We start from the raw sequence: 23,176 nt of genomic DNA on the forward strand, positions 1-23,176 counted from the left end.
ATTAGTTACTAGAATGTTAAAGGTGCTCTACGTAACTTTTAGCGGCCTCTAGTGGTGATGTTTCAGATTGCAACCAAATTTTACAAGAGCGCTCGTGCTCAAACTCATTGACAATACCGTCTATTACGCAAATATCTCGGCGAATACTAGACGGATTCGGCGAGCACCGAGCTCGTTGGGACCATCTAGTCGAGCTGAAAATAACCATATAAGTTCCATAGTTTTTGGTGGTGTTTTCGCGGAGATATTAGCAGAAAACCATCGGGCGCGCTGCAAAATTGCGATCTCAGATCTCAGAAGAAAATCGCTCGTATCTCTGGAACGCAAAGACCCAGAGAGCTCAAATTCGGGGGAGGAGGTCCCAGGGGAACCCTTGCCCGAACGCTAGAGTGGCGGGCCTCGGGGATGCCCCCTACCGGATCGCCGTTCGCTGGGACCCCCGATTTCGAACGGCTATAACTCGGGGAGCCGGGCGAGTTGGACCTCGGGGGTGGGCTCGTTGGAAAGGCCCCGTCCAGCACTACGAACGATTCGAGTCTTGGGAATATTAGCCGAAAAACGTGCGCCTTTAACCGGACGTAACTCCCTGACCGTCTACAATAGACTGTATATAAGGAGAGAGGCTCGGGAGCGCGCATGCACATCACATCCGTGGGATTTCGCGGTAAATCCGACCCGGAGACTTCACATAGAAATAGGAATACTGGCCTTCAGAGGTAATAGCAAAACCCGACAAGTGGATCATTGTAATGTGTGATTACAACCCCTTCACACACAGGCAATAAAAAAAGGATTCATTTTAGAAGAAAAGTTCCATATAGCACCTTTAATAGTGCGTTACGCATTTGTAGTTATTCATTAGCACACTGTATAGGCCCAGTGTAATGTTCCTGCACTGAGTATTTATAGCTGTGCCCGTGCAGGACAGAGTCTGTGCCGGTGTCGTGTCCCAGAGGACTGTGTGTGCAATGCGCTTCTGGATCTGTTACTGACAAGGGAACTAAATATAGTCCGAGTCGGACGACAACATGTGAATCTCACAGACATCGGCTCACTCTGGAGAATCTCCAGTTGTGATTGTCCTTCGGTCAGCTGTTAACTAATCCACACTGTTTAGTTACGGCATGATCCACGTCTGTGCAACAAGGGTGAGTCGCTGCAGTGTGTGTGTGTGTGAATGTCAGATTTACTTTCATTGATGATCGTATCAGTAATGCAACAATCTGGACGTTTAAATGAAAGACTTCTGCTGATGGTCTACAGCTTTTTTCAAGGTTAAGATGTTTAATTTTCTTGAATGTTAGGCCTGTTTATAGAGAGGTCAAATGCAAGGGTTGCAACAATTAAGGGATTTAAAAAAAATCTAGTTTAAAATACACTTTCTACGTTCTTAGAAATGTAGTCTTTGTATTCACGTTGGCTTTGAAAATGACTTTGAAAAGATCAAACTTTAATGACTGTAAAATAGTAAGTAAAAAAGAATTATTGAAGAATTATTTTTAGACACTTTAGATCGACAAAACAAGTCTTTAAGTCTTCAAAACTAAACTAAAATTGTAATACAAAACTCATGTAAATTTTTTTATATTTTAAGATAATTCCTGACCTTTATAAACAGTAATGTTGTAAAGTCATGGTCTACATGAGTACTCTCTGTGATGTCAATTCCTGTTTTTTTTTTTTGGGCACGTTGGTCACACCAACAACAACAAATAAATAATGATAAAGGCCAATAATGTCACTGATACATTTTCAAAACTGTAAATAAAATAAAACCATCTAAATGTATTTTAATACAGAAATTTAAATAGTCATCATAGAAGATGTGTATTGAAGTCACTGTCATAAATGTAATTTGTAATAAATTAATACACAGAACACACAAAAAAAAGCAGTGGTCCTCAACCAAATTTCAAGCAAAATTTCCAGCTGGGCCCCAATAATTTTGCTAAACTGAACAGCCAATCAGATTGATCTCTCTCACTGACCCAACGCCGATTCAACATGAGCCCCTTTCACACACAGATCCCGGAAAATACACTGATTTGTCCCGGGATCGTTTGGTTTGGCTTCATTCACACTAGCAGTGATTTTCTGGAATCTGTGCAAGCGTTCACACACACACACACACACACACATCCTGTAAAGACACGTGACATCAGGATGACAAACACAAACTTTCTTCTTTGTTAATGTGCAACGTGAACGTTGATCTGCAAAAAAGTGCTCTTCTTACTTAGTATTTTTGTCTTGTTTACAGTCCAAATATAAAAAATTCTTAAATCAAGAAGCATTTACTAGATGAGTAAAATGACAAGAAATTGTATCTTGTTTTCCAAAAAAAAAAAAAAACTAAATTAAGTGAGTTTTTGCTTAAAACAAGCTAAATTATCTGCCAATGGGGTAAGAAAAATAGTCTTAATTCAAATGGAAAACAAGATTACTTTTCTTACCCCATTGGCAGATAATTTTGCTTGTTTTAAGCAAAAACTCACTTAATTTAGTTTTTTTTTTCTTCGGAAAACAAGATACAATTTCTTGTCATTTTACTCATCTAGTAAATGCCTCTTGATTTAAGATTTTTTTTATATTTGGACTGGAAACAAGACAAAAATACTAAGGCTGCGTCCTAAATCGCCTACTACGCCCTAAAAGTATGTACTCTTTTTGTGAAGAAAAAGTAGATACTTCTGAGAGTGTAGCAGAAGAGTAGGCAAGCTTTGGGACACACTACTTTCTCATCTTTAACGGACAGATCTGTCGCGTCCATATTATCACCGTAAACTGCCCTGTCAATCATCCTGTCACCGTAAACTGCCCTGTCATTCATCTCGTCACAGTTAAAATCCTCCATTCTCCATTCAAAGAACCTCAACGGGCATAGGCCTGGAGTTAGATGGCCAAGAGCTTGTGAGAAAACTGCATGGGACACGGTAAACACAGATCTATGCTTTGCATTGGAAAGATTAACTGGTACAGTTGAAAAGAAGCTGGATAAATTTGGGGACATCATTTACGCATTTGGAAGTGAGAGGTTTGGTGTGGAAAAAAGGAAGGAAAAAGTACAGACTACTCCTGGAATGTCTAGACGGCAGCAGAAAATTGAAGGGTTAGTTAGAGAAAGGAGACAGCTGAGGAAGCAATGGAAAAGAGCAGAACAAAGTCAGAAGGAGGGACTCAATCTCTTACAAAGGGCCATAAAAGATAAGCAACATTACGCAGAGCTGAGCGTCTACGGAAACGCTACAAAAAGAAGGAACGTGCGAGGGCTAATTTCTATAAAGACCCATTCAAATTCGTAAAGAAGTTATTCACCAGGGAGAAGAATGGCACTTTAAAAGCATCTAGGGTTGAGCTAGAGAGATATTTGGAGGAAACGCATACAGTGCAAAAAGGCATGAGCCTATGTCAATTCCATCAGACATACCACCTATCAACCCACCAGAATACCAAATGGAGGTATGTGCACCTAAGTGGAAAGAGGTAGAGCAGGCTGTGAGAAAGGCAAGGGCTTCATCATCTCCAGGGCCTAATGGAGTTCCGTACAGAGTGTACAAGAGTGCTTCAGAAGTTCTGCGAATTCTGTGGAAATTGATAAAAGTGCTATGGGAAAAACAGGTTGTACCTAGAGCATGGCGCAGAGCAGGTGGAGTCTTTATACCTAAAGAAAAAGATGCTACAAGCATCAGTCAGTTTCGTCCTATTTCACTATTAAACGTTGAAGGTAAGATTTTCTTCAGCATTATTGCCCAGAGATTGTCCACCTACCTATTAAAGAATGGCTTCATTGACACTTCAGTTCAAAAAGCGGGCATTCCAGGGTTCTCAGGATGCTTAGAACACAACAATGTTATCTGGCAAAGAATTCAGTCAGCTAAAAAGGAGAGGAAGGAGCTCCATGTGACATTCCTGGATTTGGCTAATGCATATGGTTCAGTGCCACATGAGCTTCTTTGGGCAGCATTTGATTTTTTCAGAGTAACAATGTCAATAACAAATTTAGTGAAAGCCTATTTTGGAGATTTGCAATTTAGTTTCTCAACTCCAAAATTCAGCACCGCATGGCAATGCCTAGAGGTTGGAATAATGGCAGGATGCACCATTTCTCCACTGGCTTTTACCATGGCAATGGAAGTAATCATTTGGGCATAAAGATGGGTAGTAGGAGGAGAGCGCTTGGCTTCTGGGATGCGACTACCACCAATCAGAGCATACATGGATGACATGACAACCATGACTACAACAGTAGCCTGCACTAATCGGTTATTGGGGAAGTTAACAGATAATATCGAATGGGCACGAATGCAATTTAAGCCCTCTAAATCAAGGAGCATCACGATAGTTCAAGGAAAGGTAGTAGATAAAACATTCTTCATTAATGGTGAGGCAATACCAACAGTTTCTGAGAAGCCAGTGAAGAGTCTTGGGAGATGGTACGATGGGGATCTAAAGGACACAGTTCGAGTAGGAGAAGTTAGACGACAAGCAGTGGAAGGGTTGAAGAGCATAAACAGCTGTGCTCTACCTGGCAAACCAAAACTCTGGTGCTTTCAGTTTGGTCTACTGCCAAGGTTGCTGTGGCCACTGGCTGTGTACGAGGTTTCTTTGACAACAGTGGATAAGCTGGAAGCGTTAATAAGTTCATACATCAGGAAATGGTTGGGAGTTCCACGCTGCCTCAGCAGAGTGGGACTTTATAGTAAAGGAATATTGCAGCTGCCAGTCTCTGCTTTAACCGAGGAGTTTAAGTGCGCCAAGGTCAGACTGGAAATGACCTTAGTAGAGTCACGCGTCAAATGCGTAAGGGAGGCAGCCCCTGTGTTAAAAACTGGTAGAAAGTGGTCAGCAAAGAAATCTGTAGTAGAGGCAAAGGCTGACCTTCAAATTGGGGATATCGTGGGACAGGTACAGCATGGAAGAGGGGGTTTTGGGCTCAGTTTAGCTCCTCCTAAATGGCACAAGGCAGGCCCAGCTCGAAGGAGGAAGCTGGTAGTCAACGAGGTGCGAAAGCAGGAGGAGAGGATGAGGTGTATAAAGGCCATTTCCCAGGCCAAGCAGGGAGATTGGATGAGATGGGAGAGTGTGGAACAACGCAAAATGGGCTGGCAAGACCTTTGGTCAATGGAAGAGAGTAGGATCAGTTTCCTTATTAGGTCAACATATGATGTTCTCCCATCACCGCAGAACCTAAACCTCTGGGTAGGAGAGGATCCCTCTTGTCCTTTGTGTCCATCACCTGCCACATTAAGGCACATTTTGACAGGATGTAAGGTGGCTCTTAGCCAAGGTCGGTTTACTTGGCGCCATGACCAAGTACTGCGATGTTTGGCTTTACCATTGGAAGGCAAGCGTAGTATGACCAATAAGTTGCCGCCTGTTCTAGCAAAACATTACACACAGAAGACAATATTCCTCCGCCCAGGCGAGCAACCACCAAGAAAAGGTGCTAACACCAATTCTCGCCCAGGACAACTGGAAGCTGCTAGGGACTGGAAGATGCTGGCTGATCTTGATCAACGGCTTATTTTTACACCTGAGATTGCCACCACTAACCTACGACCAGATATTGTTTTGTGGTCTGGATCAGCACGCATTGTTCAACTGATAGAGTTAACAGTGCCATGGGAGGATGCAGTAGATGAGGCATATGAGAGGAAGAAACTGCGGCCACTGAAGCAGAACAGCGAGGATGGAGAGTCCAGGTTTATCCAGTGGAAGTGGGTTGTCGAGGTTTTGTGGCACACTCTACAACCCGGTTCCTCAGAGACGTCGGATTCAGCGGCCAAGAGTTGCGTCGCACAGTAAAGAACTTATCTGAAGCAGCAGAAAGGAGCAGCAACTGGCTGTGGTTGAGACGGAAAGATTCTGGCTGGCTGTGTACAGGCCGCCACGCTACGGTTTCGTAGAATTCTTGAAAACTTGAAGAGTCTGTTGGTTTATTTGGATAGGTTGTATAGTATTTACAGTCATTACGTTCCTGTATATATTGCGTGAATGACGGGTGGTTGGGCAGATGTTGTGTTTTGCGGTAGGTGGTATGCCATACGGAACCGTTGCCACTGAAACTGCATATTAACGCACCAGTGGGGCTCGACAGCCTTAGTCAAACGGGTTGGCGTGTATGGTTGGGTTGCGGAGAGATTGTGAGATTTTGGTTAGGTCTCAGCAGCAGGAGGGAGGTAGAGGTCAGTAAGCTGGACTGAGTTGAGTGGGGGACGGAGGGGGGTGACTCTGGGACGCCAGAGTCACTGTCGAGCCCTTTTGAGGTGTCGTGGGCTAGTCGACGAAACACTGAGGACGGAAGGTGCCCACTTGAAGACCCTAGAGATGTCCCCTACTCGGCTCAATCCAGACGGTTGTCGTGCTGGTCCACTAGGGAGACCACACTGTAGTTGCAGCCGTCGTGTGTGCTGACGCGCCAAGTACACTGCAGCCGTTAACGCCGGACAGAAGGGGAGTCACACCACCATATGGAAAGAAGCGTAAATGGGTGAAGCATAGGTTACTGTAAAGCTACGTCTTAGTGTTGCTTATCTTGGCAAAAGCCGAGTACAAATCAGCATGAAGTTTTAACATCTACTCTCGTGTAATGGAAATCATGTGTTTGCAAATTGAATGCAATGATGCATTTAAAAGTTAATGGCTAAACGTATCTTTGCAAAAGTTCACAATGCTGCTGCAGATGCAATATAATGTAGACAACATTGAATAAATACATTTTCGTCAGGTTATATACTGATAATAAATCACTCAAACCCCTTTATCTAAACCTCTCTAAATAAACGCCGGACTCGCGCGTCCTCCATGTCTGTAGTTTTTTAACACTTTTCACTCGTGTTTGTAGTTCTAACCGAATCCTTGTCCAACGCGCGATGGGTTGTGGGCAATATCAGCCGTTAGTGTGCGCATCGATCTGCACTTCGGAAACGGTAGACCATCCGGGTATCTTTGGGACACTCATTTAAACATACTACGATTTGGGACATACTAATTATATTTTTAGAATACTATTTAGGACAGATAGTATGCGAATTGGGACGCAGCATAAGTAAGAAAAGCATTTTTTGCAGTCGCACGATAACTACGCCATCACTACGACACACCCCTTACGGCATTGATCCTGCCTTTTTGTTTTTGCGACGTGTTCCGGGAATGATCCCAGCAGTGTTTCCAGGTCCCCATCCTGGGATCAATCCCGGGACGTGTTTGCGTTCACACAGGAGGCACTCTAGCAATTCTATGGCAATTTTCTGGGATCAAAGGATAAACGTCTCTGTTTTAAGCATATCGTTGTCGTGTAAACGTACCCTAAGGTAACGTCTACATTTTCGTTTCAAGACGCTCTCCATCCAGATAAGCATTTTCAAGCGTTTTCCAAGAGTTTCTCATCAACACTGAAACCTGCAACAGCGCATGCGTAAAACCTCAAAAAAGCTCACTGAGATGATACAGCCAGAACAAGACATGATCAAGTTATCGCGCAATTCTTCTGGCAGGATCATTTCATTAAGCAAAATATCTGAAGCGTACAGGTCGCACTCACTCACCACTATATGTTTGGTCTGAAACGCAACTCATGTTTAGCCGCAGGACAGCAAATGTGAGTAAATTCTGTCATCTTTGCAGGACTGTGATATGAAGAGTGTGCAAAGTAACATATTTTAGTGAAAGTGAATAGCACATAACAGGCACAATACCGGTATAAACATGAATATCTATCACCACTAATGTTTTAAACACTATTTATTTTTTTAACTCTACATTTGTGCAGTAAAATTAACTTCAAAGAAGATCTACATGTATCCTTTTCATTCATGGAGATAACATGGGAAATGTGCTTTAGTGCCATGCTTCTAACACCTGGTGGAAAACAAACACTTTTAACATGAAAACGACATGAAATTCCCACTATAACCAGTAAATGGCAGCAGAGGAGCACTCAATCGCTCAAATGCCTCTTCCACTCCCTTTCATAGTTCTTTTCGCGTGTTTTGCTTTTGGATTTATTATAAAATTAATATTATGATTTTTTTTAGCAATTTTGTAATGTATAGCAAGAGTAGGAAAAGTCACAAAGTTTTATGCCATTTAGATAAAAAGAAATTTCATAGAAGAAATAAATAAACCCAGATTTTACAGTGGATGGAACCCGCATCATAATATGTAAACTGCATTTATGACAAAGAACTACACAGCTATCATAATCTATAAATAAACACACACACACTGTCCCCTGCTTCTGACGCTGTGCTGCTACAGATTAATATATGCGGATGAGCCGAAGCCCGTCGCCGATTCCATGTGAGTTTTAAAGGGGACTGAGGCGATCACCAATTAGTTTAAAGCTGCAGTCTGTAACTTTTTTGGGTAAAAAATTATCCAAAATAAATTTTTGAGCAAGTACATAACCAGCCAGTGTTCAACACTCTCTGCTTGCCGTAGCTCGATTCAAAACGGTAAGCTTGTAATAATGTTTTTAATTCCAGTGGGGCTGGTGGATTTCCGGGGGAAATTCGAGCATGTCTTTGCGTCATTACGTCACATCTGTACACACACATCTGTACACACACATCTGTACACACACATCTGTACACACACATCTGTACACACACATCAGTACACACACATCTGTACACACACATCCAGTGACAACTGGAGATTCACCCGCTGTAAAATGCAAAAGACTTCGTTCGGACTTCGGAGTGGCGACAGAAAAGAAGAGACTGCAAACGGCCCATGTGAAAACAAGGATAATATCGGAAGGACATTACATGTAGTCACGCAATGCTGATGTTGAACATTAACAATTTGAGAACAAAGTATAATTTGCACGGTTTGACGTAGGGCTGGGCGATATGGCCCAAAAAAATTATCACGATATTTTTTTTTTATATCAGTCGATATCGATAATTATCACAATAAATGTCAAATCTTTATTTCTTTCAAGTTTAAAGGCAGATTTTTGCTCCTAAGTGAAAGTTGTATAAACCAGAGCGTTAATTGTGGTTTTAACTCTTTATTGTCAGAACATATCATGACAAACACTTGCCAAACAGGTGAACATTTCACAAATCTGAGGTAGAACATTCAAACATTTGTCATTTTTTCTTAACAAAATTAATATCTGAATAGAAAAATATTTCTTCAGCACAGTTTGCAGTGCAGCCTGCAATATTCAAATTACATGTTTTGTCTCGAAATGCATATTTGACATCGAGTTGACAGTAAATCTGCATCCTAACTCAAGCTTATACTACTCTGTTAAATTTATGTGCATTAACAAAAACAGTAACATCTGTTTAAAAAAAAAAATTAACGACCACATTTTTATTTGGTAAAATGTAATATTCTGACTGTTTGAGTTTTATTAAAATTAACCATTGGTCATCCAGTATCATGCATTTAGATCATGATAACCACAGACAAAGCCGGGCACAGCCTATAGCACCTCACTCATGGCAAAATGTAAACTTTATGGTTTCTATTTGTATGAAAAACAGTAGCCTAACAGTTAAATGCATTATTAAATACTATAATTATATTCCATTAGTCATTTAATACATTGTCTACATTAATAATATTATACAATTCAATATGTATCCCACATTTCATGGTGCAGTTAATATTACTAGGCTAACGTTACAGTAAATCCGTGGTAGGCTAAATGGATTCAGTATCAATTCAGATTCTGACTGTATCACAGTGTTTCTCCTGTTCGTCAGCACTGTTTCATCTGCCTTTAAACTGGTTTAAATCACCGAGACTTTTGTGTTCTTCACTGAATTCAAGCGCTTCTCACTGGATCTCGTGAGCGAGACGATCAGAGTAAACGCGTCTGCTCTGCTGTAGTCCAGTGAGCTCCGCGCGCGCTGCCGTTTGGACTTTGAGCCGAGCGGATAAACGGTCCGTGAGACGCGCGCGGTTCAAATGAGTTTCGTTCCGCTTTTGGCGCATAAACATTATCGAACATTTATCGACCTCTTGATATCGTTTTATCGAGAAAAATTATATCGCGATAATTATCGTTATCATTTTATCGCCCAGCCCTAGTTTGACGTGATATGATAAGCGATCGTTAGATTTAATCAGTGTGATTTACTGCAATGCTTTTTCCCCTTAGTTGGTCAGAACAAAAGTGGATGTTAGTCACTTGTTCAGACATTTTCCAGTGAAAATTCTTATGTTGGTCATACTTCCAAAAAGTATAATCTGTGATTGTGAATGCCAGTATCCACACCGGCGGCGACTGACAGCCGCACACTCTCCTCAAAACATTGTGTTCATCCGCGCTGTGCCGTGCCGAAGCACAACCCACGTAAAGTTGATCATTCCACGAATGACTGCAATTGCAGATTTCGAACAGAGATGGCGACAAAGAGGAAAAACTGAGGAAATGTTTAGGTGGGCTGGGTGGAAATATGGGGGGCTAAAGCCCTCTTAAAATGAGCCTAGTGTCCCCTGGTGTGGACAAGGCCTGAAAGGTAGAGAAGCACTGACATAAGGTTTAATCTGAAGCATCTGGGGCCGGTTTCACAAAGCTTTAGACCGGTCTATAGTGTTAGACAAGTCTAAAATTTGCTCATAGACTAGCCTAATGCAAGTTAGACTGTTTCACAAAAAGAAAGACTGACTTAATTTAGACCAAAAAAATCAGACACCTTTTCCCAGGCTAACTTAGGTCTAAGACTCTGTTACCGTGGCAACCAGCAGTAACAATCAGTTACACTACAAACAGCCGAAAGAAAACATCGGCGACTGTCCACTATATATATTCATCACCATTTCAGTGTCTTTAAGTTTCTCTTGGGGTCCTCCTCCCGTTTTTGGATATTTCCTCTCAAATATTTCTTGTACCATGTTTTTGTATCTTTTCTGTACGTCTTTAACGCTCCGCTCAACGGTCGGATTAACGCTGTTAACTGTCGTAGCAATCTTTGTCCAAATTAAACATTTCTTCTCTTGTTTCTACATTCTCCGCTAAATTTCTCAAGTAAAATGTCCTTGTAACTGTTATACTCCTCCAACAAACACATATCTTCCGCTGAGGTAAACTGCACTGAGCGGTTGAATGCGCTTACTCGATCCGGCATGTTTTTGTTTTGAAAAGTGTCTTATTTGACCCAGAATGCATTGCGGTGTAGTCCTACTTAAGATAGTCAGAGTCTTAAGTGCTTTGTGCAACGGTCTGATTTAGATGTCTATCTGAAGTCTGACTATCTACTATATCTAAGCCATAGTCAAAGTCTATCTTTGTGAAACCGGCCCCTGATCTTTTCTTTTTATTCCCAAGGACCCGGATGATCAGAACAGGCCGTTTATGTAGATGATCAATGGAAAGAAGCCTGAACGTGTAATAGGAGTGTGTGCTGAAGAGAGAGACTGCTGTTGCCTGTTGTAATCTGAAGTGATGGTGTTGTCGGATAACGCAGTGATCGGCCGAGGCCTGAGCAGTCCTGACCCGCTGGTGCGCGAGGCCTATTTGATGGCGTACGACTACATCAACTATGTGACGGTGAAACCGGGCGTCCCGTTGGGTTCGGCCCCGTCCCGAGCCTCGGCCGCGCTGAGACACGCCGGAGACGAGCTGCTCAATCGCTTCCCGATCTTCTTTCGGCGCTGGCCTCGTGTTTTCCAGGACGTTTCGGAGCGGACGGCCTGCGCGACCCTGGTGTCGATCCTGGACGAGCACTTCGCCCCCTCTCGGCGCCGAGAGCTGGCCTGGAGCGCGGTGCTGTCCGTGTTCGTGCTGGCGGGACAGCTGGCTCTGCACTGCCAGGAGAGGGGCATGTCTGCGGTCCTGCCCCAGATCCAGGAGTGTGTGGGCAGTTACGTAGAGAGAGTCGTCTGCCCCGAGATCAGGGACCGAGGAGGATGGGTAAGTGTCGAGGGGCACAGACCTGTTCTTCTCGTTAAAGGTGCTGTGTGTCACTTTTTCACTCTAATAAAGCATAAAAATATCAGGTAACACTTAATTTTACAGTGTCCTTGTTACATGTTACACGTATTTACTATAGTAATAACAGTAAATTATGCATAATTACATGCAACTAACCCTCAACCAAATCCTAATCCTACCCTAACCCTATAGATCAATTTTCAGTTGGTAAACATGGTGACGTTTTTTGTGGGCGGAGCTTAGGTGGAGGCAGAATGATCCCTCTGGCCACTTCCCTAAAGTTAGTTTGCAAGTTTTGTTAGCTTGTTTTTTAACAATGACGGGAGAAAATCGGATTTTATCTTAATGTGTAAGGTCACTCAGTGTCCAGGACCGCGATTGTTATTTGCAAAAGTTGATTTTAACGGACGGAACCAGATTGGCCGACCCGTAGACGCTCACTCAATGATGGACGATCTGACAGGATTAACGTTAGCGCTACCTCCGGTTGAGTGGCCGGACTTCTACACCTATCCGATAGAGAAACCGAGCGTAAAGAGAAACTGAGGGCATATAAATCTTTAGATGCCTATAACTATGTGCTGAATGGTCATGTAAAGACTTGTGTGGTACGGTCCGCAGTTCTGCCGAGCCAGTGCCGAGAAGACGACAATGTAAAGAGTGACATTACGGTGCGATGTTAATGATTTGAATATTTTCTAGAAATAAAAATTTCAGATACAGCATATTCATTTTTCATCGATTCTTGCACCCAACAACACAACAAGATGACATTTAATAATAATAATAATAATTTAAGCTCCTTATTATGTAGCCGAATCTGTGCTGGTTTGTATTGGCCGCCTCCAGTTTTCACTTTGTTTTGCCTCCAGCTAGCGCCGTGTGACGTAACTGTGACATCGGTTCGAAATTGGTCTATAGTAAGTACATGTAGTTGCTTAATATTACTCAGTACTTAAATATATAATTACACTGTAACAGTGACACCTTAAAATAAATTGTTATCGAATACCATAATATGTTTGCATGTATTGAGGAAACATGGTGAAGACTAAAATTTCATCTTTTAATATAATTTCATTATTTAATATTATGTATCTGTATTATTATTCTTTATTAGTATTCATAATCAGTTGTATTAAATATGATCCTTAAACACGTGTCCATGCAATCTATAGTCTAACTCATGCTTTATAAACTTAGATAATACAACTAAAGAATAATAAAGAATAATAATACAGATACATTATAATTAATAATGAAATTATATTAAAAGATGAAATTTTAGTCTTCACATGCTAAGTTCACATACTCGTTTCTCTAAAAAAACACTTTTACTTTGAAATGTGTGTTTCCAGGCTGGAATGTTTGTTATTGTTTTGGTCTGTGATATTCACGTTGCCACTTTGCCAATTTTCATTGTCCATTGCGCTCGTTCCTGTTGTGTGTGCTCAAACTGGCGACCCGTGTGAGCGCCGTCGAGTCTGAGGAGGCGGGGGAAACAACGATCTCCGAAATTTTGAGTTGGACCGCAGTACCGATTTCAACCACTATCTGTCATTCTTACAGACTGCAGTTTTAAGCATCAGGACCAAACGGCAACCTTCCGGTCTCTCTCTTGAATCCGACACAGAAGTGATTTTCCCTTCACCAAAAAACATGAGCATAAATCTTGTTTTTACATATTGTTGCATTCTGAAATTCTTTACACAACACAAGTACATGTTGCATTACAGACACCTGGACCAACTTGTTACATTGTACTTACCCTGTCAGAAAAATTTGCAAAAACTTACCTTATTTACTTACCCACACACACAAGAGGATTGGGGCAGTACCCTTAAAGAGACAACTTTGGTCCTTATCTGCCCCTAAAATGTCTGTATTAATACATTATAGTAGTAAATATGTACCCTTCAGATTCTATCCAAGCGATTGGATCGATTCGAGGAGTTTTGTGGTTGAAATTTAAAAAGTAACAAATCCTTCCATCGCAGGTCAATTTGATCCCATTAGGAATGAATGCGAGGAATGCTTCAGTAAACATAGAAAACCTAAACATGCTCAAAATTCAAACTAAAAATGCTAAAACTTTACCATCAAAACTATTTTATAATGTCTACATGTGTATCTGAATGCATACTGAAGAACTGATTTTAGGACCCGGAAACAGCTCATTTGCTCCATATAGAGCTATAAGGCCATCTAGTGGCAAGACTCATGAAATTTCATGTTATATAATTTTTTCCACACAAGAGGTCGGCAAAGACACCCAATGTGGGACTTTTTGTGCTTTTTTAACAAGTTTCTGCACGTATTGCAGTTATTTTGTATCGAACTTGAAAGAACATAAAGAATGTGCTTACATTATATTATTAAATTAAATTATTGATAAAATCTAGTAATTTAGACGTAGATAATAATAATAATAAAAAAATTGCATTAAAAAACTGAAAATATGGGGGGTGGAAATCAATGTTAATATGGCAGCTGTAGGAGCAAATTGCATCATTGGTAACTGTTTTTTCCCTCTAGGACGTGTATGCACACTAGGTGAACAAAATAAATAATAATGCCATGGTTTGAGCTAAACAAGCATGATTTATCTAGTCAGAAATTCATGGTTTTTCATGCTACCTTCATGGGACATATTTTATGATCATAATTTATTCTATTTATTTATTATCACTATCATATTTGAGTAACTGAAAAAAATTCTTTATTAGAAAAGATTTAGTGCTGTAGTAAACTGCACTTAAAAAATTTATTTTACATTTTAATAAAATATATAATTACATTTTATTTAGGCTGCCTTCATTTTAAGGTAAGAGTGAGCAGCCATTTTTAACTTGTACACGTTCGAGGCTTCCGGTGTTATTTTAGTCTTATTGTAAACTGATATTTGTTATATTATTTTTTATTTATTATCGTAATCATAAATCATTCAGCACACATTTTACTGCAGTTATTCTTTAGCCATGGGATGGCGGGTAATGAATTGGAAGTCTCCCGCGCATTCGCATTACTTCTGCATAGCAAAATAAAGTGGATTTTTTTATTGCATATTGTAATAAAATATAGTTTTTTTGTTGTTGTTAATTGCAGACTTTGTGTTTTGCTCTCAGTCAGGTTTTATCACTCGTTTTGGCGAGAAGCAGAATCTTGAAGACCAGGTGAAGCGGGCTTGCTGCTGGTCTCTGCTCTTGCTGTGTGTTGGGATCTTATCCTACTTTGTATGGACGAAAAGGAAAACTTAGACAACAGCGCTATCTGCTGAGAAACTGTAATAAAGACACTCGTGATTCGCTTGGGTGTGGTAAGCATAGGTTTGTATACGTAGATGCCGCTCCAGTCCAGACACGTCAGCGCGCCCGCCATCTTGCAACGGTCAGCGTGTCGTCACTCACTGCAATCAATGATGCCACAATATTTTACAGGTTCGATTTCAATTTTAAACTCACGAAGAAAAGATATGGGATAACCTTTTAAAAGTGATAATGTGTTGGTTTGTGTTTATATGTAGCCTATTAACTTAATACTACATGTTTTTCCTATGGTAGGTTACTTTTCATGTTTTTACTTTTACTATGGTAACTTGTTAATGTTGTGTGTGTTAGCTAACGCCTTTGTCTTGTTGTAGCTATTGTGTTAGTTTAGCTAAATAATCTGCTGAAGTTTATTTCATATATATTCGTCTAACACAGGCGTCTAACTAGGGTTGCAGACACTCAGTAAACTTGCTCTCGGACGTTCACAGACCAGTTTTGACCGTTCCAATATGGCGGAAACGGCCGCTAATGGGGCATCAATGTATAATATACCTATGGTGGTAAGATCATGATAACATATTTAAGTATTACTAGTTTTAAAGCTATAAACCCAAATTGTTATTTAATGCTGTGTAAGTAACTGTGAAGGATAAACCTTCCTTTTTTAAATTAAGTTTCTAGTGAGAACAGCTATAACAGCCCTATGTCCAATTATGACTTAATACTCATGTTTATTTTATTTTTTTGCTGTACTGTACATACTGTACATGACTGAAACGTTTCTCATAACCTCCCTTTGATATTAAAGGGTTTGCTCAATCTAAATTTAAAATTGGTTACCTGTATTCTTCAGAATATCTTCTAAATTATACTATATTCAACATTTCTGGTCACTACCAGTTGTGTTATTAGTTTTGATAACTTAACACTAGTATCATGAACTAAGAAAAGGGATATTTTTCTGTATTCATAAACAATTCTAAGAGAACCTTTTCACTGTTTATTAAAATGCATTAATGTATATAGAAATGAACGTCGAGATTAATAAATATGGTAAAACACTGTTCATTTCTATTTCATGTTACTAACTGCACAGTTAACAGAACCCTGTTGTATGGGTTGAACATTCTCATAATCATGTACGAAGGATTATGAAACTTGTGACTGGTAACGTAAATATACTTTGGCATGATAATGTTGTTGTTAATGTTAACTCAACCAGTGATGTCTGGAGGCAAACTCGACAGGTTTGACGAGGATCTGTGACCAGTAAAGAATGAGGATGGGTTCAGGTGAGTGCGAACTAATTAAATAAAGAGGAAGACATCTTAACAGAAGAAAAAGCCTTTTAATGACATCTTTACAAACATTTGAAGTAAATCAAAAAAGTTCATCAAAGTTGTCCTAAGACAAGAACGGGTATTGTTGTAATTCATGTATATGGATTTTCATGTATTCAGGGTTCTATATGTTAACCGTGCAGTTAATTAAATAAAGAGGAAGACATCTTAACAGAAGAAAAAGACTTTTAATGACATCTGTACAAACAAGAGACAAGAACAAAAATGATTTTTTTTTCCTTGTACGAGAGCGAAATGATACAGCTTGGAAAACGACACGTATATTAAGAGAGATCTAAGCCAGCTCTTCCTCTCCCTCCTCCTCAAACTCGCCCTCCTCTTCCGCGGTGGCGTCCTGATACTGCTGATACTCGGACACCAGGTCGTTCATGTTGCTCTCGGCCTCGGTGAACTCCATCTCATCCATGCCTTCTCCTGTGTACCAGTGGAGGAAAGCTTTGCGCCGGAACATGGCGGTGAACTGCTCGGAAATGCGCTTGAAGAGCTCCTGGATGGCAGTGCTGTTCCCGATGAAGGTGGCGGCCATTTTGAGCCCGCGCGGCGGGATGTCGCAAACGGCGGTTTTGACGTTGTTTGGGATCCACTCGACGAAGTAGCTGCTGTTCTTGTTCTGAACGTTGAGCATCTGCTCGTCGACCTCCTTCATGGACATGCGGCCACGGAAGATGGCGGCGACTGTGAGGTAGCGTCCGTGGCGCGGGTCGCAAGCCGCCATCATGTTCTTGGCGTCGAACATTTGCTGAGTGAGCTCTGGTACGGTTAGGGAACGGTACTGTTGGCTCCCCCTGCTGGTGAGAGGAGCGAAGCCAGGCATGAAGAAGTGGAGGCGAGGGAAAGGCACCATGTTTACGGCTAGCTTGCGCAGATCAGCGTTTAGCTGGCCGGGGAAACGCAGGCAAGTGGTGACGCCGCTCATAGTAGCGGATACGAGATGGTTCAGATCGCCGTACGAAGGAGTGGTGAGTTTAAGCGTGCGGAAGCAGATGTCGTACAGCGCTTCGTTGTCGATACAATAGGTCTCGTCTGTGTTCTCAACCAGTTGATGCACAGAGAGTGTGGCGTTGTAGGGCTCCACCACGGTGTCGGACACTTTAGGCGAGGGCACCACGCTGAAGGTGTTCATGATGCGGTCGGGATACTCCTCGCGGATCTTGCTGATGAGGAGCGTCCCCATGCCGGAGCCGGTTCCTCCTCCCAAAGAGTGTGTGAGCTGGAAGCCCTGCAGGCAATCGCAGCTTTCGGCTTCTTTACGAACCACGTCCAGGACCGAGTCCACCAGCTCCGCCCCCTCCGTGTAGTGGCCTTTAGCCCAGTTGTTTCCAGCACCACTCTGACCTGTTGCGAGATATTTAAAACATCCTCATTTTGAACAAATATATGGCATTTCGTTTAATTAATAAATAGTGTTGTCAAAAATATCAATACTGAAATATCGGAAACGGCTCTTTTTCTGCAGTATTGATACACATCTCTTCTCTACGACAGCGAATTGACACACACCCGCCTCCTGTCACTCACTCTCATAAAGCCATGAGAATGGGAATTGACCTTTTTTTCCCGTGGCTTATTGCAATTAATCCATACAAAAATGTCGACGTGCCCGTCTTGCAGAGTATTTAGATGAACAGTCAGTTTTGAAACGTAAATAGTTGAGATAAAACGCATATTGTGTAACAGTATATTGGATCTTGACGTGACGGCAGCCTTATAAACCTGCTGCAGTCTGTCATGTTAATTAAAGAACAAAAGACAAAGAGAAAATCACTCGTTGATCTGGTTTTGTAACATTAATTGTAAGCATTAATCTGTATTTAATTTTTTTTTTTATGAAACCTATCCAGTGTTATTGTACATTTGATTACTTTAGTATTCAGTTAAGAAAGGCTACACAAATCAGTGTTAGGAAACCTGAAAAACTTAAAGCCATGTTTATTTCATTTATCTCTTTATTCAATTGTAGTTATATGTGCTATCATTTGCAATTTGTTTATTTATTCTCATTTCATTACTGACTGTTTATTTGTCTTTTTTTGGGTGGGGTGGGTAAATTTAGTTCAATGATTCAAATAAAGCCTCCCTGTTCAGTGTGTAAGAACTATTACAACAAAATGACCCAAATTTTCAAAAACAAAACAAAACTGTGGTACCGAAAAAATGGTATGAAATATTGATATTTTTTCAAGGTATCATACCAAAGTTGGAAATTCCAGTATAGTGACAACACTATCAATAACAATACCCACCAAAAACAAAGTTGTCTGGCCTGAAGACCTGGCCGAAGGGTCCCGACCTCACGGAGTCCATGGTTCCCGGCTCCAAATCCACCAACACAGCACGGGGCACGTATTTGCCTCCTAAAACATGATAAAACACAGGGTTAATATGGCTTGATAAATTAAAAATACAAAACTATTTTACCATATTAAAAAAATCATACTGTGCACCCTCACTTGGTAGTATTGCTATGTGGACGTACCTGATGCCTCATTGTAATAGACGTTGATCCTGTCGAGCTGGAGGTCGCTGTCACCATGATATGTGCCGGTGGGATCAATACCATGTTCATCACTGATAACTTCCCAGAACTACAGGATATAATAAACATATTAGTGACTTGAGTAGATTGTGCTTAAAGCTGTAGGCAACAATTAACAACAATGTTATCAGTAATGCAGATTTAAAATCAACAATTTATTTATTCATATTGTGGACTGAAATAGACCTTATTCAGAGTGGCACCATGACAGGTATGAAAGCGAGGCTATGAGGGATAGACTTACCGTGTTATTTCAATGGTATCTGCTGTAAAAAAAATTGTATAAAAGCTCCTAGATCACTTTTTTTTTTGTCAACTTAAAATTTCTCTGAAAAATATTTTTGTATTGTTTCATAAGCAGAACAATCCAAAAATAATTATATAACAGTACAACCCACTCAACAGATGTATGTATATCCCACACAGCCTCGCTTTCACTCCCGTTAAAAATCAAAGGTTTTGATTTTATGTGAATAATTTTATGTTTTATGTGAATAAGGTCTTTATTTCATTAAAACTACGCTTTTCAAATATTCACGGAGTGGGCTTAACAAAAGGAGCCAACTGTTCACAAACTCCCACGCATATTTCACATTAACATGCTTTTAGGCATTATACGTTATATACAAAATCGTTACATAAAATGCGCTTTTATACATTTTAATTTCGGTTACAATTTGTTATAACGTCACTAACAAATGAGCTTCTTTGAATTCCTCCCGCGCAAAACTCGCGCGCGCGCCACGCGCACCGGTTGGCTGAAATCCATTTCCGGTGCGCTCATACCTAATCGATTTATAGGGCGTCTACATTTCGGAAATAAATAGATAAATAAAATAAATATCCGACTTAACAGGCCGGTGCTATAAGATTTACGTTTTTTTTGGTAATATTTATTTCGATTATTTCCTTTAGAAAATCTGGGATATGGCTATATTTAGACTGCGCTTACACGTTCACTTCCTTTTGTCGCACTGCAGTGAATCTCACAAAGGGAAGCTCCCAGACAGACGCCGGCGAGACGAACAATTGACATGGAAAAAAAACATGCATTTATACACATTTTGGCCAACTGCTAAAATACATAATCTTTGAAAATCTTTTAATCGTTTCAACCTAACCAAATAAACCCCGAACGAGGAAGCACATGTATGACCTAGATTTCATTCAAACGAGATCAGAATATTTTGGAATATTGGACTGTGAACATACAGCCTAGTATTAGAGAAAATATTACCGATTCGATTTTTTTATTTTTCATTACATATCCTATTCTATAAACACTAATACCAAATATTAAACCAACAACAACTGCAAATTTCAATTAAAAAAAATAATAATTAAAAAAATTAAAAAACAAACCTTGGCTCCAATCTGGTTTCCGCACTGTCCGGCTTGAAGATGCACGATTTCCCTCATTTTCACTCTTGGGTAATAAGATTTGAGAAGGCAACTAACCTTTTTCTTTCTTCAACTGGTTGGGAAAAGACACTTCCCCCATATAAATAGACCCCTGAAGCCCCGCCCCTCCGGACACACAAGGTTAGTATGTATCAGAACACCATTAGCTGTCTGTGTAAAGCCCGCCCACAACTATCATTCTATCCAATCACAGTAGAGACAGAGAATGCTGATTAGCCCTAAACGACTGTCAATCAAATTTGATGTTAACGTGTGATTTTCTGCTGCAGCGCTGTTTCGTATTAAAAAAAAAGAAGGAGAATAGTTGACATACCACAGAAGCAAAGCCTTGTAATGAAGCTGGACATTTAGAAAACGCTTCTTTGTTTATTAAATGTTCTGTGTTCCCAGGCTTAGTATAATAACAGGAAGTAAAATTTAGCATTCTATTTACAGGCAAAAAAAAAAGAAGCGTAAATAGCCTATCATAACTAGTAAAATGTATAAGAAATTAAAAATGTATAAGCTTTGTTGAATAGATAATTTAACAAAAAAACAGAATAGCTCAGTACCCATAAGTGGTAAATACAAATTAGTATACATTGCTGTTAATTTGTCCTGCGTTTACTACATAGAGCACTTGTTTCTAGGGGTGTAACAATATATCGTGTCACAATATATCGTAATACAAAAATGCAACAATATGTATCGTGGATAGTGACTATGTATTGTGTATAATTCACCCACAATAGAAATTACTGTGAGAAAAAAATTCAAGTTTTCAGAGTTTTAGTGTCAGTACTGCATTAAACTGCTATATATAATGTTGAATATGATGTATATTAATGCAATGGGGGAATATTTGTGGGTCCTGATAATGATAACGCCAAATGTCTGATGTTACCAGTAAAAAGTGGCCGACATTATTTTAAATATATCTAGTCAGTGACAGAGTTCAAGCATATTCATCTAAAATAATTCTGTGTTTTCAGCTTCAGAATCATGAATATGTTTATTCTGGTGTCTCTATTGTCCAGAGATGAAGATGTCTAGTGATGTTTTAGCAACATGAAGCCCTTTGTGGTGCCAGTTAGGTTTCTCAAAGCTACATAAAGAGAAGTTAAAGAGATAGTTCAGCCAAAAATGAAAAGTCTGTCATTAATTACTCACGCTAATGTCTATCCAAACCCGTAAGACTTTCGTTTATCTTCTGAACACAAATGAAGATATTTTTTATTAAATCTGAGAGATTTCTGTCTCTCCAATGACAGCTGTAGCAAATTTCAGAGACATGAACATAATCCATGCATGTGTGGTTTAACCCCAACTTTATGAAGCGACACCAGAAACACAATTTACCACTTTATTAACAAAATATTAATCTCCAAGTTTACCATAAATCAGAACCACTGGATTACATTATAGATGTCTTTACTGCCGTTCTGGGGCTTGTAAGCGGTAGTTGCGTAGCCTGTCAATGGAGGGACAGAAATCTCTCAGATTTAATAAAAAATATCTTCATTTGTGCTTCGAAGATTGTGTTTGGATAGACATTAGCGTGAGTGATTAAAGACAGAATATTCATGTTTGGGTGAACTATCCCTTTAAATGTCTTGTGTGTATGTGTAAGTGCAGAAGAGAGAAATGTAATTGTATTGGGGTTTTATGTTTCACAGACAGACACATCTCTGGTTTGGGTGCAGTTGTATTCTTCAAAACTAATCTGGAGAGGGAATGCGTGGTAATGTAATCTGCCCTGGCGCAGTTGCTGTGACTTAAACCTGGAGAATGAGGGTTCGCCCCAGTCCTGCTGCATCATGGGTAAAGTCCTCGGGGTTTCAGAGGGCTGGCCAGATAAGACTGCAGATACTGTTACACAAGCAGATGGTACAGTACACTGATGCGTTCGGGATTCAAAGCATTTGAAGTGAGGCTACTTATGTACTCATTGTTTCACGATTAAAGTAGGTTAATGACAGTGAATACTTGCAGATCACTCGGGTGCGTCGTGGCAGTTTCATGAAGGCTTTTCTGTATTAATGAGTTCCAGTTAGTTTTAAGGTATTTGCAATTTGGTCAAAATCTATTGCCCCTCTTGTCGTTCCAAACCCAAATGACTTCTTTCTAGTGCGGGGCAACGATTAATCGCGATTAATCGCATCCAAAATAAAAGTTTGTGTTTACATAATATATGTACTGTGTATAATTATTTTGTATATATTTGCATGTATATACTATATGTATACATAACTTATATTATACATAAATAATATACATTTTTTATATATAAATAACACATTTTTCTTAAATATATACATGCATATGTGTGTATTTATATTTACACATATATTATGTAAACACAAACTTTTATTTTGGATGCGATTAATCGTTGCACAGCACTATTCCAAACCCATACGACTTTTTCCTCATGTTGAACACATTGGGAATGCTTTTTGCACGCTGACAAGAGAGAGATAAAGAATGAGGAACAGGCCTATAATATACGCAGTAATAAATTTGATGTGCCGTTTCCCAGGGAAGGTGTGAGTAAAAGAGGGTGGAGATGAAAAGTGAGAACAAACAAAGACGTTGTGTGCATGCATATTTGTAAATAGATATATTTTCATTTGTATGATGTCTATCATATTTGTGAGATCTAATATATTAGACAGAATCAGTGTTCATTCAACATAGTCGTTACGAATGTAAAATT

General features: G+C 40.0%; 2 protein-coding genes across 2 annotated transcripts; one reads left to right on the plus strand and one right to left on the minus strand.

Moving 5' to 3' along the window:
- The first annotated feature begins 1,007 nt into the window (after nt 1–1,007).
- On the plus strand, nt 1,008–15,317 carry bcl2l16 (BCL2 like 16). The gene is made up of 3 exons (XM_056246924.1): nt 1,008–1,148; nt 11,291–11,875; nt 15,022–15,317. The coding sequence occupies exons 2-3, from the start codon at nt 11,408–11,410 to the stop codon at nt 15,151–15,153; spliced, it is 600 nt and encodes a 199-aa protein (XP_056102899.1). The 5' UTR covers nt 1,008–1,148; nt 11,291–11,407; the 3' UTR covers nt 15,154–15,317.
- Nucleotides 15,318–16,755: 1,438 nt separating this feature from the next.
- Nucleotides 16,756–20,574, minus strand: tubb2b (tubulin, beta 2b). Its single transcript, XM_056246925.1, has 4 exons — nt 20,425–20,574; nt 19,003–19,111; nt 18,770–18,880; nt 16,756–17,861 (listed from the first exon to the last, which is right to left on the minus strand). The coding sequence occupies exons 1-4, from the start codon at nt 20,479–20,481 to the stop codon at nt 16,801–16,803; spliced, it is 1,338 nt and encodes a 445-aa protein (XP_056102900.1). The 5' UTR covers nt 20,482–20,574; the 3' UTR covers nt 16,756–16,800.
- Nucleotides 20,575–23,176: the final 2,602 nt, after the last annotated feature.

The sequence above is a fragment of the Rhinichthys klamathensis genome, unplaced genomic scaffold, assembly GCF_029890125.1.
Source record: "Rhinichthys klamathensis goyatoka isolate OS25496 unplaced genomic scaffold, OSU_Roscu_1.1 h1tg000040l_1, whole genome shotgun sequence".
NCBI classification, from domain to species: domain Eukaryota; kingdom Metazoa; phylum Chordata; class Actinopteri; order Cypriniformes; family Leuciscidae; genus Rhinichthys; species Rhinichthys klamathensis.